The sequence below is a fragment of the Lontra canadensis genome, unplaced genomic scaffold (assembly GCF_010015895.1).
Source record: "Lontra canadensis isolate GAN:19392208 unplaced genomic scaffold, GSC_riverotter_1.0 scaffold44, whole genome shotgun sequence".
NCBI classification, from domain to species: Eukaryota; Metazoa; Chordata; class Mammalia; order Carnivora; family Mustelidae; genus Lontra; species Lontra canadensis.
In genome coordinates this window covers 4236684-4249598 of record NW_022631038.1, presented here as the reverse complement: position 1 = coordinate 4249598, position 12915 = coordinate 4236684, and the positions used below count along the sequence as shown (strand labels likewise).

The following is a 12915-nucleotide window of genomic DNA, read 5'->3' as shown; positions in this document are numbered from 1 at the left end:
CTTTATTTTAAATAGACAGCTTTTCTAAATCATTGTGCTCTGCTTAGACAAGTTCTGTCTCCATGGTTGAATTTATGAGTGGATTTGAATAATAAATTCACATTTCAATGAACATATTTTCATTAAAACTGTAAGGTTTATTTTACTGTACTTTTAAATAATGGCTTATTATTAAAGCTATACTTTAAATTCATGCAGTTTTTGAAACTTAGTGCATGGTTACAAGGAGGAAGACAAAAGAGTTTGAAACATTACTAGTTTAGGGAGATTAAAGATAGATAAAAGTTTTTCTTTGAAGAAAATAAGAGGGCAACCTGCATAAGATTAATCTAGGTAAATACAAACATTGTACTCTTGGCCCCAACTCTTCAAACAGTGGAGCTATTGTTGGGAAATAAATCCAAATACGGATTTCTTGGCATTATTAATACCTCTTTTGTTACTGTGTTGCTCACTTTAGGGAGTTTTCTGGCTTTTAGAAATCAGGCTTGTTCACGTGTGTAGAAGGTATGTACTTTCTTAATATGCCCTCTAAAGGCAGATAAAAACTGAATAAAACTAAGAGGAAGATGCTAATGGACCTCTTTTTAGAATTCTTTATGCAACTGTCTGGTCAAGACATGTTGCTTATAATTGATGTGTCCATTACTTGAATTCTCTTGTAATTATAGTCAATAAGTCTTGTAAATGTGTTAAAGCTCACTAAAAGCATACAAATTCAAGAACAGAGTAAGGCTAATAATTTAAAATAATCAATGTAGGCATTTCAGCACTTAATTTCCCTTGTGTGTTGATAGCTGATCATTCTTAATCCATTAAGATTTATTTAGTCGTTTACAATGCAAAATAGGTTTGCACTGGTCACTTGTGCCATTTGAAAACGTCCACTAGGTTAAGTGCGGAATGTAGTCCATTAGTCTTCCTTGACTATATGTATTAATTGCATTTAAAATCAAGTTAATGTGGATGTGAAAGTGAGGTAACTATCAATATGTGACAAAGTAACCCTACTTATATAAGTTACATCATTGATTGTAACATTTAGTAAAAGTTAGCATACTTTTTAACATCTTCTGTTGGGCTTATCAGCAAGTACATTTTTATTGTGTCCCAAAGCACCACAAAGAGCCCTGCTCCTCAGGACACAAGGCCAATCTACCATTGCAGTTTTGTAAGCCACTTTCTGGGGGATGTTGCTCTCCTGGTTTTAACCCAAGGGTTTTTTTTTTTTCTTTTTCTCCCTTCCTTGGGGCATCTTAAAATGAATTGCTTTTCTGATAATTTGGTTATGCCCGTGAGTAGTAATGCAGGGACTGTTATTAATGATTAACTGGAAAAGGACTTACTCTTCCAATCCCTGTTTTCATATTTTGTGATTTACTCTCTATTTTATGTCACCTTTTCTTCCCATCCTTAGCACAATACAAACAGCATTTTAAGAAATAAATGAGGTTTGGTTATTAAGAATTGTAGGAAAAAAGCACCCCAGAGTTTCTGTGCCTTTGCTTGTGTGAAGTCATCAGCATGATCAGAAAGGGCCGTGTTGCCTTTCCCCTTACATTAGGAGGGCAGTAACAGCTGTTCACTTTCTCTCCGGAGTTATTCTGTTGGGTAGAGCTTTCCTTTCTTAGGACGTGGCTGGCAGATGTCATTAAACAAGACTGTCGAAAGCCCTTCATTTGATGCTCTGAGCACACACAGTCACTTGTGCTGTTTGGAAATGTTCAGACGCAAGGAGATAGGGAGTTGTGTGATTTCACTGAGAAGGTCTCACGTGAGGGCGGGTAGTGTTCGGCTTCCTACGTATCTGACAGTTTAGAAGCTGAATCCGCTTGTGAAGAGATGGTGAGGACAGTTGGTGCGTTGACTCCAAGCCTAGCGAGAGGCTGGGCTGCGCTCTGTTCCCTCTTCGTCTCTGCGGCCCAGGCGCAGTGAAGGAAGCAGTGAAGGAAGGAGTGAAGGATGGAGCCAAGTGTTGAGTGTTTGGGGGGTGCTGTATGTAGCCTTGAGGCTTTGTGGAGCAGCAGTAGATGATGGGTTCCAGACATTCTTTAAAACGTGAAGTTTGAGTATCATTTTTTAAATGTTCATCTCACATCCATGTATGCATAGCAGTTAACTGTGAGTGATGGTGATGAACGGCTGTTGTAGGTCTTGGTGAAGATTTGGTTTTAAAAATCTTGGGAATTCTTTTGGTAAAATTGTAAGATGCCAGAAAGCTGGAGAGTCTCTTCTTTTTTTCCCTTTCAGAAAACCTCAGAGGCCAGATTAAAAGAAGAAAACCTACTGAGGATAATGCTGTTCCTAGGAATGGAACTATTCAAAATCGTATTGACAGTTTATAATAATCATGATAACCCTTGCAAGAAAAATTTAGAAATATGTGGCTTTAGAATTTTCGCCTTATAAACAGTATGCCTGGATTCATTTTGGGATGGGCCTCGCAGACTTTAAACTGGGAACATGAATAGAAAAAAGAGGATCTTTCTTTTTCCTTGGGCAGAAAAGTATTATCTCCACTTCCCTGGAATTTTTCTGGCACAGAAAGATGTTAACATGGTCTCTTCTAATATAAGATGTGAAAAATAGGAGCTCCGTGATTTCTGCACGAAAGCAGTCAACAGAATAACTCATTTATGTGTTGTCAGCACACTGTCAGTGAGGAACGCGAGCTGTCCACTAAGGAGCCACGTAGAGTAACTTGAAAGGTCTGTACCCAGCCCCTGTGGCACCTTTGTCCCATAGGAGGGACTCCTCTCAGTGCAGTGCAGGGGCAGCGTGACGAAAACCTAGATCCACAGATTTGAAAGGCTTTCACCAAAACTGTAATGCAAATGTTGAGAGCTTTATTTTCTTTGGTTGGAGTCCTGATGTTATTGTTAATTAATAATTTCCTAAATGCCTTACTACCTTGGATGCATTTCAATTTAAAGTGTAGGTAAATTGGTTCTTCTCACTCTTCTCTTTTCTGTGTCCCTTTATAAAATTCTGTGTGGAGATGTTTCCAGGTAGTGGTAGGCTTAGTTTTATCAGAATCATTTAAATAAACTGTAGTTTCTAATGTGATTGATAGAATGTGATTGCTGTAAGCTGCAGTCTCAACCTGCTTTTGACATTTAAACATATAAAGCTGACTAGATATAACCATTCAGGTGCTAAATATATTTTACATCTACTTCTAACAGTAGAAATGGAAGTATTAAGAGATCTGGCTTCATTGTCATTGAACTGTGAAATATTCAACCTTGTCTGCCCGTGCTTAGTACTGTTGACTTTTTTATTTCTGTTAGAAGATTAAAATTAAATGCTTCACTTTTTTTGTCAGCTTTTGGGAATTAAATTGAAATTTAAGACTCTGAAATTTTTTACTGAGTGCTTCAATTTCAACAAAGTATTCTTGGAGGATTTTTTTTTTCAAGGGCACTGCACAAAGGTTCATTGATCAAATATGATTTATTGCAATTTTTTTTTATTTGAGCTCTTTTTGTATATTTATTGAAGTTCACATATATCACATTCTGTCTAACTATATTAGAAGAGGTATTTCACCAAATAGGTACTAAACATGGTACGAAAGATCTGGAGACATATTGGACTGGTTTTTAGACTGTGATTTTTATGATTTTGATTTATTTATTTAGGGACTTAGTGGTTAGAAAATTGAAAAGGGGTATATGCATGTTGTTCTTCCAGGAGAGTTGCTTCTCATTAATGTGGGTTAGGGTCACCTGTTAGTAACTGTGTCCCAGTTACAGTTTGTCTATTCCTGGTACTAGGTTTGTCCTTGTTGAAATTATTTTGTTCTCTCATATTTGAGTGTAGGTTAATCTTTGTGAAATTAAAAAAAAATTGTGGTACTGTGCTTCTTATATTGATATATTTGTTCTTCAAATCAATAAATAAAACATCAGTACTGCTGGTTTGCAGAATCATCACAGATTTCTGACTATAAAATGATCATAAAAGCAAATACTTATCCACTATATATTCTTACATTGTGTGCTATTAAAATAATAATGTAGTGAATCATTTGGGATAAATGTCAGAAAAAAAATCTGAAATGCCATTCTTAATGTGAGTAAATTCAAAGCTGCAGAAATATGAGGAACGGAGGTGGCCTCTGAAAATTTATTTGATGATAAATATACTTTATAAAATATCAGCTACTCCATATGCATTTGTTTTTATAATCCATTTTAGAAGTTGAATATTTTTGCAAATTGTTAGAAAAATTTAAAATTATTTGGCTCTCCTTACCTACTTAGTACTGCTTGACTGTATCACTTTTGACTTTAAATCTTAGACATGTTATTGAAAGTTAGGAACACTCACTGAAACATTGAAATCTTCTTGGTAGAATTATTATGGAATGCGGGTCTATTCCAGTTAGAAAGGAATGCAGGTATTCCATTTTGGGGCCAGAAATTTCTAAACAGATGAAAAGTGTGATTTAAGATCTAGGCCTCTTTTTAAACTATCAGTAAGGTATTATTCAAATTCAAATCATATTTTATGTTAAATTTACTTAGGATCAAAACCATTCAAGTGCAAGATATGCCATTTTGCAACAGCTCAGCTTGGCGATGCCAGAAACCATGTCAAAAGGCACCTTGGGATGAGGGAATACAAGTGTCACGTCTGTGGGTGAGTAAATGGAAACCATCTCCACCGCGGTGAACCAGGAAGCATGTGCAGGCTAGCCATTGTTTCAGAATTCAAAACTGATATGAGTAAGAGTGGCTAAAATTATGCATGCGTACCCTCCTTTCCATTGTTATGGTAAATTCCTTAAATACAGTTATGACATTCTTCTCCCACTTCTAATCCTCTACTGAAGATGAGCAATTTTATGGGCTACAAGGTCAATTTGAACCTGTAATCTGTAAATTGACTAAATTATAGGATGTTCATTCACATTGCCAGAGAGAACTGTAAATTCCATTTAAAGACATAAAAAAAAATATAATACAGCTTTAGGAGTGTTGTATGTATGTATGTGTGTTTTTTTTTTTTTTTTTTTTTTTTTTTTTTCCCTTTTGCTATACTGCTTTAATTTTAGTCACATTAATGGCTCTTTGGATAGACTGGACACACTCCATAAGGAGAAAGGCAGAAAAAGATTTAATTTCGGACAGCTGATTACTGATTGTTATAGGGGTGAAGCTTAGATAAACAGTGTATAATGTATGTTTTTGTGTAACTTTATTTCCAAAGTTGTTTTCCATTTTAACTTAACGGCTCTTCCTCTGAAGAACCATTCACAGTGTTAAAACTGTCACTCAGATGTGTTGCGTTTAATAGGAAGCACTGAGATGCCTTAATGCACAACTAATTAATTTAGCAGAAATGTTTAAAAGGTTTTAAAATGCCATGACATCTACGGTATATCATAGGACATTCAGAGCTGGATTTTAATACCCTACCTCTGATTAAAAATATATTTTAATTCCATTAATCTAGAGAAATTAACGAATAAGTGCATCATATGAAAACACTCTGTGTGGAACCTGGGAAGCCTGCAGTTCTTATGGCTGATTCCCGAAATACTGCAGGTTCAATTCAATTATGAAATGTGCACGTGTTATGGTAGGTTTCCTTCTTTAGGGGAAGGTTCTTGTGGCTGGCACTACCGAGTAAATATCTTTTAAGTCAAAAACAGCTTCTGTCTTTTGTTGGACGGTGCATTTCATTTTTTTGACCCTTAAGATAGTCTTACGAATAACTTTGCAAGCAGTTTTATTAACCATGGTCTGAGATTTATTCATTGGCAGAATTGATGGTTCAGTGACTTGCAGCTAAAGTAAATGAAGATGAACCTTTGCCCTAAAGCCCCCTGAAGATCAGTGGGAGAATGAGTTTTGTTGCTCCTGATTTTAGCTGCAAGGGTCGAGTGCCAAATGGTTCATTTTAATTGCTCTAGGTCTTGGAATTTTAAAAGATACCTCATTTATTGTTTTTTTTACCATATATGAGTTATAGGAAAGAGGCGGGCCAGACTCCAGTGGACATTTGCTGTTAGGAGGCAGTCAGCAGTTTCTTCCTCATTTCTTCAAAATAATTAAGCAGCTCTTGCGCGCTCTATTATTAGAAATCTATTTCTGTCCTTTTTTTTTTTTTTTTTTTTTTTTTTAATTAGGGTTACTGAGTCTGGGGAAGGAGAAGAAGAAACTTTTTATCGAGAGCAGTTGCTGGCATAGTTGGCATCAAAAACAATACATGATCGATTGGCTTTGATTGTCCAATTTAAATAGTGCACACATGGCTTAGCTCACTGCTTGCCCCCAGCACTGAAGTGTTATACCAGTGGGTTACATGTTTCATTCCCAAGATAAAGAATTATAAATACAGAGAGATGTATTGAGTTTCATACTGCTGTCCGAGAGCTCTGCGCGCACACGTGTGCGTGTGTGTGTGTAGAGAAAACAATCTAGATTTCAAAATTGTATCTTTTAGCATTATGGTGGTCACTGAATTTTACTTGACTTTGAAATAATAGTTCTCTTAATTTTTTTAAGTGAAATTTGATTTAAAAGTGATGTAATGAAGATTTTCATAGGGTAGATATTTTCGCAGTGAAGCTAAAAGTTCTGAAGAATTGCAGTAAATCGAAGAAGGCCTTTTGGTCTCTGGGGTTGAAACAGAACAATAATGAGTTAGAGCCCTTTAATGGTAAAGAAAAAGTATCATAGGGCATCTGTGTTTCATATCTTTTGAAGGGGTGGGACAATATGTAGGTGAAAAGCTAACATGAGAAGCCTGGAAGAAAGCGAGAACTGAGAATTGGCTCTCAGGTTCCTGGCGGTGGAGAGCACTGGTGCATTAGCATTAGTGACAATGTCAATTCATTATCATTGATGGCTAAATAATCCCAGAAATGCTCAGTGGACCTATTAGTTCCTGAGCATAAGCAGCTCATGCTGCATTTCTTCATTAGCTTTCATCGCTATAAATTTTACCTTTTAAAAAAAATCATGCTTTAAAAGGTGACGTGATCTTTCAGGGACATTAACTCTATAATTTTGTCACAAACAGAAGGTCCTGCACTGTGTTTTTCTTCCCGCAGTAGTCAGGACCTTCATCTCTGCCCCTTTCATTACCTGAGTTGTAAGAGATAAACTGTTTTTCAGAGAGTTCTGGTTAGGTAATAATGTACAGAAATAACGGAACAGGCACATTTTAAACATGAATTTATTGTTCATGCTGTTGTATTATCTGTTGTATTATCTTGTCTTAGTAGCCTCCTGCTTTTTTTGAAAAAAAAAAAAAAAACAAACAAAAAAAAACAAAAACAAAAACAAAAAACCTCATATTTTATAGTGAAATAGATGAAAGTGACAGTATGTTTTGTTGAACTGAGCCCTGTATTAATGGTTAGATTACTTGTAATTGACTTGTTTTTCCAATCTTTATATAAGAAGTTTGTAGATGCTCATCAAATCTGTACCTCAAATACTTTTACTGAGGCGGAGTTTGAGTTGTGTGTTAGTTTCTCCCCTAACAAAGACTGCCATTTAAGCTTTTACTTCATTGTTGGGACCCACGCTGATTTTCTTTTAGCTGATTTTCTTTTATCTTAAAATGGAGCTCGAAGGTTCATCCTCTCCACTGCATCAGCAAATCCTAGCTACAGTATGTCATGGAGTTAAGTTAGTTTGTAAAGCAGCTGAAGGTGCCAGGTGTCTAATTCCTGTCAGGTAGCTGAGGCTCAGAATTTAGGCTTTCTCTCACGTTTGCCAATGTTGTATGTGCTCATGTTGCAGTAAAAATTTCGGAAGTGTGTTGCTTTGTAATTCCTGTGTTAAGAACCTGTTACTGGTAACTTCATTTTAAAAACCTTTGATTTTACTTTCACTTTTAGGAGGAGCAGTTTTTGAAGAGTACGGTTTCCTAGTGTTTTTCTTACACCCGAATGTGATCTCAGGAGGAATTTTACACAGTATAGGTATATGTATAGTGAGCACTTAATGGGCAGTTCATGTGAGCATGTGCTGTGGGTCTGACATGGGGTGAGTGGGGCGAGAATAAGAAATAACAGAAAGCATCTCGATACAGAAGTTAATTTTGTTGGAAACATATGCTTAAAAATAGATCAAACACAGCTTTTTATTAAAGCAGTGATCTCCCTTTGGCTACTAAAAAAATGACTTGAAATCTCAGTGGCTTACCCACACCATGTTTTGTTAGATCTATTTAAATTTGATCCTCTCTGTCTCTGTGTGTACATACGTGTAACAGTGTATGTAATACTATCAGTAATAAATAGTGTGCTACACCTTAATTAGCTTTCTCTTTTTTTGTTGCTCTCCTGGTGTCATGAAATTGTCTCTCTGCTGTTTACTATCCCCATTGTACAGATGTGTTTTTAGTGATGGACTCAGATTATGCGGTGGTAATGGTAGGCCACTGTTTCCTTCCTTTTAACTCTCCCCTTTTAAAAAAAAAATTCTCTGCTTTTTGCAATATCTGTTATTTTGGTTACTTACTTTAATTTGTCTTATTTTTTTCTCTCTAGGTTGTTTTTATCAGAATGTAATAACTGTAACTTACCTCCTTCCAGCCCCAGCCACTTCTGTTTTCTGCTTTTAAAAACTTGCTTGCATGGTATTTTCCTTTAACATTGTGGTATTCAGTCTGTTTTTGTATCTCTTTTTCTCTATTTCACTTTTCTCACATTAAAGCATTGTTTTAAATAATTTTATTACTCTTCATTGTTCTTTATGTGTTGATAATTTATTGCACTTGGGTTATTACAAATTGAACCATGGTATAATAGAATTAGGTGCCTAGACAGATGAAGATATTACTGTCTCTTCATTAGGGCAAGAGGGGTAAACATTGATGAGCTTAGGTTACTGTGTTTTTTTTCATAACCAGTTACTTAAAAAAAAAGAGAGAGAGAGTGAGTGAGTAGCAAACTAGTAAGTTGCCTGTGATCTGCGGAAGCCTGGGCTGTGCTGGCTGAGTGCCGCAGGCCTCTCTTCACAGAGATGCCGGGATGCCTGCTCTGGGGATCGTGTTCTCTTTCTGATTGACTTCCCTGTGTCTGGTCTTGAGTCTTGTGTGTGGAGTTAAGTAGTTGAGTGGAACTTACCTAATCGGGAGAGAATAAGGGCATTTTTTCCAAGTCCGTCACCTCCAGGTTCATGGAAAGATTCTAGATATTTTCTGCTGTGTATTAATGTGCTTATGAGTTGTTTATTCTTACTCGGTTTGAGAAACCTTAAATAGAAAGTTACTAATGCAGTGAAACTGTGTGTGTGTGTGTGTGTGTGGCATTACCTAGTTTTTGTGCATTAGAAGGGATCTCTATGTAGATGATTATAATGTCACTTTCTGACCTTTGCAGCTTGAATAATTGTAAATCATTGCTTCATAATGTGTCAGAGAATGTCTGTACTAGGCAATTAAATGGCAGAATATAATAGACCAAATTATTGCCTGTCATGTTTTCAACAACACAGTTAGTATTTGAGTTACACTTAATCATTACGTGCATTAGCAACTTCATCGGAATCCAGCTTCAGGCTGAGCATGAAATACATTACATTATTTAAACCTCTAATGGTACAAGTCATTTATTTGTGTTGAAGTGTACAACATGCAGAGTTTCATAAAGCAAGGAACACTTGAGAGCTTAATTTATCCAAATCAAAGTCTAAATGCAGATAAACACAAGTGGCAAAAATTAGTAATTTTTATAGGCTGGAAATATTTAAAAATACATGGTTGTGGGTAATTGTAGGCAGCAGGAATAAATTAAAATCACTATTTTTAGTCTGCTCTGAGAACTAAAGCTGTGTATACCTAAATCATTAAAAGCACCCTGGAATTGCATTTTTAGCTGAACAATTAATTACACCCATCATATCTACAGATGTATCCAAATAAAATAAGCATTTGGTTTGGCTGGTCATTTTGGCTAAAGATATAGAAAGAGTTTGTTTTAGGTTGTGGCATGAATTATGCTTGTAACAGTGTAAAATGCAACATCTCTCAGTTTTGTGAAAAATTTAAATTAGTATTTAAATACTCATTATAAAGGGCATATTACGTATTTTATCTATATAATATTTTAAAGTTTTCTGTTTTATGTTATATTTTTGCCTTTACTTTGAAATTTTGTAATGCCACGTAGTGGTTACTGTCTCTCTTCCTGTCAGGAATACAAAATTAACATTGTTAGTTTATTCCTCTGTGTGCAAGTCCTTGAAATACCATTTAATGAATGAACATTGTTTTATATACTTTATATACAAATCCCTCTGTAATCTGAACGTCTAATAAATATCTTAGTTATGATATTAAAATAAAAAATTTTTTATTTTATTTATTTTTATAAATAAATATTTTTATTTTATTTTTTCTCAGATTCGATTCTGAGGTGTTTTACAGTGAGCTCTTGTAAATCCAGGAGAGACTTGTGGTAAGGTTAGGACAGTGGAGGAGAGACAGAAGGAGGCTGTGTCCAGGGTCTCCTCACAGTGAGGGGCTTTGCTACCACCGCACCCTAGTCTCTGCTTTATAATGGTGTTTTCTGGAATTTTTGTCATGAAAGAGTGAGGCATAGGTTTATTTCAAGGTAGTATGTATGATCAGCCTGTAACGAAATAGAGCACGTTGGTGTGTCATGGTGGTGGTGTTGGAAAACATTGGCCTCTCTAAGATCTTTTCCAGTGAAAAATTCCTATCTAAGTGACTTAAGTCATTTTTGCTTGATTTTTTTTATTTTAGAGGGTTCTGTGGTGATTTTAAAATCCAGCTGTGGAATCTTAGGGTTCTTTAGCTGTCCTGATCTGTACAGTGGAATATGGGGAGGGGTGAGGAGCCAGTGTTCTGGGTTTCCTTTGCTTGTCCTATGATTTGTGTGGTGGGGGGACGGGGGTGGGGGGTGGGGAGGGTTAACTTGTTTTCTCCTTCCGACTTCCTGCTCATGTGTTTCTGAAAGCCCTTTGCTTTCCAGAGGGTTTGGTCTTTGATTTGTCTAAGACTGAGTATAGGCTGTGTTGGAAATGTGGATGCGAGGCAAGCCAAGTCACTGATTCGGGGACTTGTTTGTTTCTTGGTGGGCACATTCTTGAGACTTTCCTGTCAGCGCAGACCTGGTGACCAGGCGGTGCAGGGGCCTTGCAGTCTTGTGCTCCGACGAGGAGAGACGGACAGGAAGAGGGACACGCTGAGGAGTGAGAACAAGGACAGTGGTCCACGGGGAGTGCTTGGGAGCAGCAGGAAAGGCTTCCTCCAGAGGGTATGTTTGAGTTGGGTCTTAAAGGGTGAGGAGGTAGCACAAGGCTGATTCGGACATTTTGAGTAGATGGAACAAAAGAGCAGGAGTAGTGACGAATGGGCGCCGGGGCGCCTCAGTCGGGGAAGCGGCTGCCTTCGGCTCAGGTCATGATCCCAGGGTCCTGGGATCGAGCCTCCATGTCGGGCTCCCTGCTCCGCGGGAAGCCTGCTTCTCCCTCTGCCGGTCCCCCTGCTTGTGTTCCCTCTCTCGCTGTCTGTCTCTGTCAAATAAATAGATAAAATCTTTAAAAAAAAGAAGCAGTGAAGAGTAGAATGGCACGACATATTAACACCGCAGCAAACTCCTGGCGCATAAGTGGCTGGTGAGGTGCCTTGGAGGATTTTTAAAAAATATCGAATAAACGTTTGCAGAACATCACTCTGTGCCAATGCGCATCGTCTTTAGGGTGAAAAAGATCAAAATAACACGTGCTTCAAACGGATGGAGAGAGCGCAGGTAAAGAAAGAAATGTCCACGGCTGGCTGGACGGATGCAGACAGTTACGTTTCATCTGATACTAGCATTTGCTCTGCAGGTGGGTGGGAGTGAGTTAGATGGCCGGGGGCAAGCCCGTCGGAGGCAGGGCTTGGGGCAGTTCAGCATGGAGCCTGGTGTGTTCAGGGCCCAGGAGGACTTCAGCCCTGCCAGAGGTGAGATTGTGAAGCAAGTAGCATAGCCCCGCGCACCCGGGTGAGGCAGGCCCGGCCAGGCTGCCTTCGCCCACTGCTTTCCGCTGCTCCTTGACTGGTCTGCTTTCTTCCAGTTTTCTGGGCTGCTGAAGAGTCAGGGAAGGGAAGAGGTGGAGAGCTTGCGAGGAAGGCAGTCTCTGCTGGAGAATCAAGGGGTTTGGGAACTGGGCACAAGGTGAGTTTTATGAGAAATTCACTGTTTGTAATTTTAACTGGGATGCTATTGATTGGGGATAATTGTAATGAAAACAGATTGGTACCAGTTCTGTGAAACCTAAGGCAGCATCGTTCCAAATAATAATTGTAAGGGCATAATTATGTGGCCGTGCTCCAGACGTCCACGTGTAGCTAGCACGTCAGTCGTGGGTGTGTTTTCATGTGTTTCCGCGTGCAGTCCCCGAGGTTGGGCAATGGCAGCTGGAGTGGGGAACCATCGGTCTGAAAATGCATACTGTTGAGTACGTCCTTGGTTGCTTTCCTCATTTCCAAGCCTGTGAATGGTTCAGGTACCCGTGTGCTCGGCCTCCACATCCGCTGGCTGCTCTCCCTCGCCGCTGGAGCCCTCTGCTCCCGTTATTGCCCTTGTTCTAGAGTTTTGGCAAGAATGAGCACAAGGTCTTTGTCACCTAACTCCCAGAGGGCCAAGGATCGGCGCTTCCAAGCACATCCAATGCTATTCTCCAGACACAGGAATCTAGAATACTGTTTTTGTTGTGCTGTTTCCATTCAGTTTTAGCAAGTACCATTTGCAGGGCGCCTGGGTGGCTCAGTCGTTAAGTGTGTGCCTTAGGCTTGTCATGATCCCAGCATCCTGGGATCGATCCCTGCACTGGGCTCCCTGCGCCGCGGGAAGCCTGCTTCTCCCTCTCCCACTCTCCCTGCTTGTGTTCCCTCTCACTGTGTCTGTCTCTGTCAAATAAATAAAATCTTTAAAAAAATAAA

General features: G+C 38.4%; 1 protein-coding gene across 1 annotated transcript in view; it reads left to right on the top strand.

Moving 5' to 3' along the window:
* The window catches only part of TSHZ1 (teashirt zinc finger homeobox 1), a 631926-nt gene that overhangs the window by 32884 nt on the left and 586127 nt on the right, over positions 1 to 12915 (top strand). Inside the window, exon 2 of the mRNA XM_032872214.1 lies at positions 4530 to 4644. Within this exon, the coding sequence (XP_032728105.1) occupies positions 4616 to 4644 (29 nt within the window). The 5' untranslated portion in view covers positions 4530 to 4615. The remainder of the gene's footprint in view (positions 1 to 4529; positions 4645 to 12915) is intronic.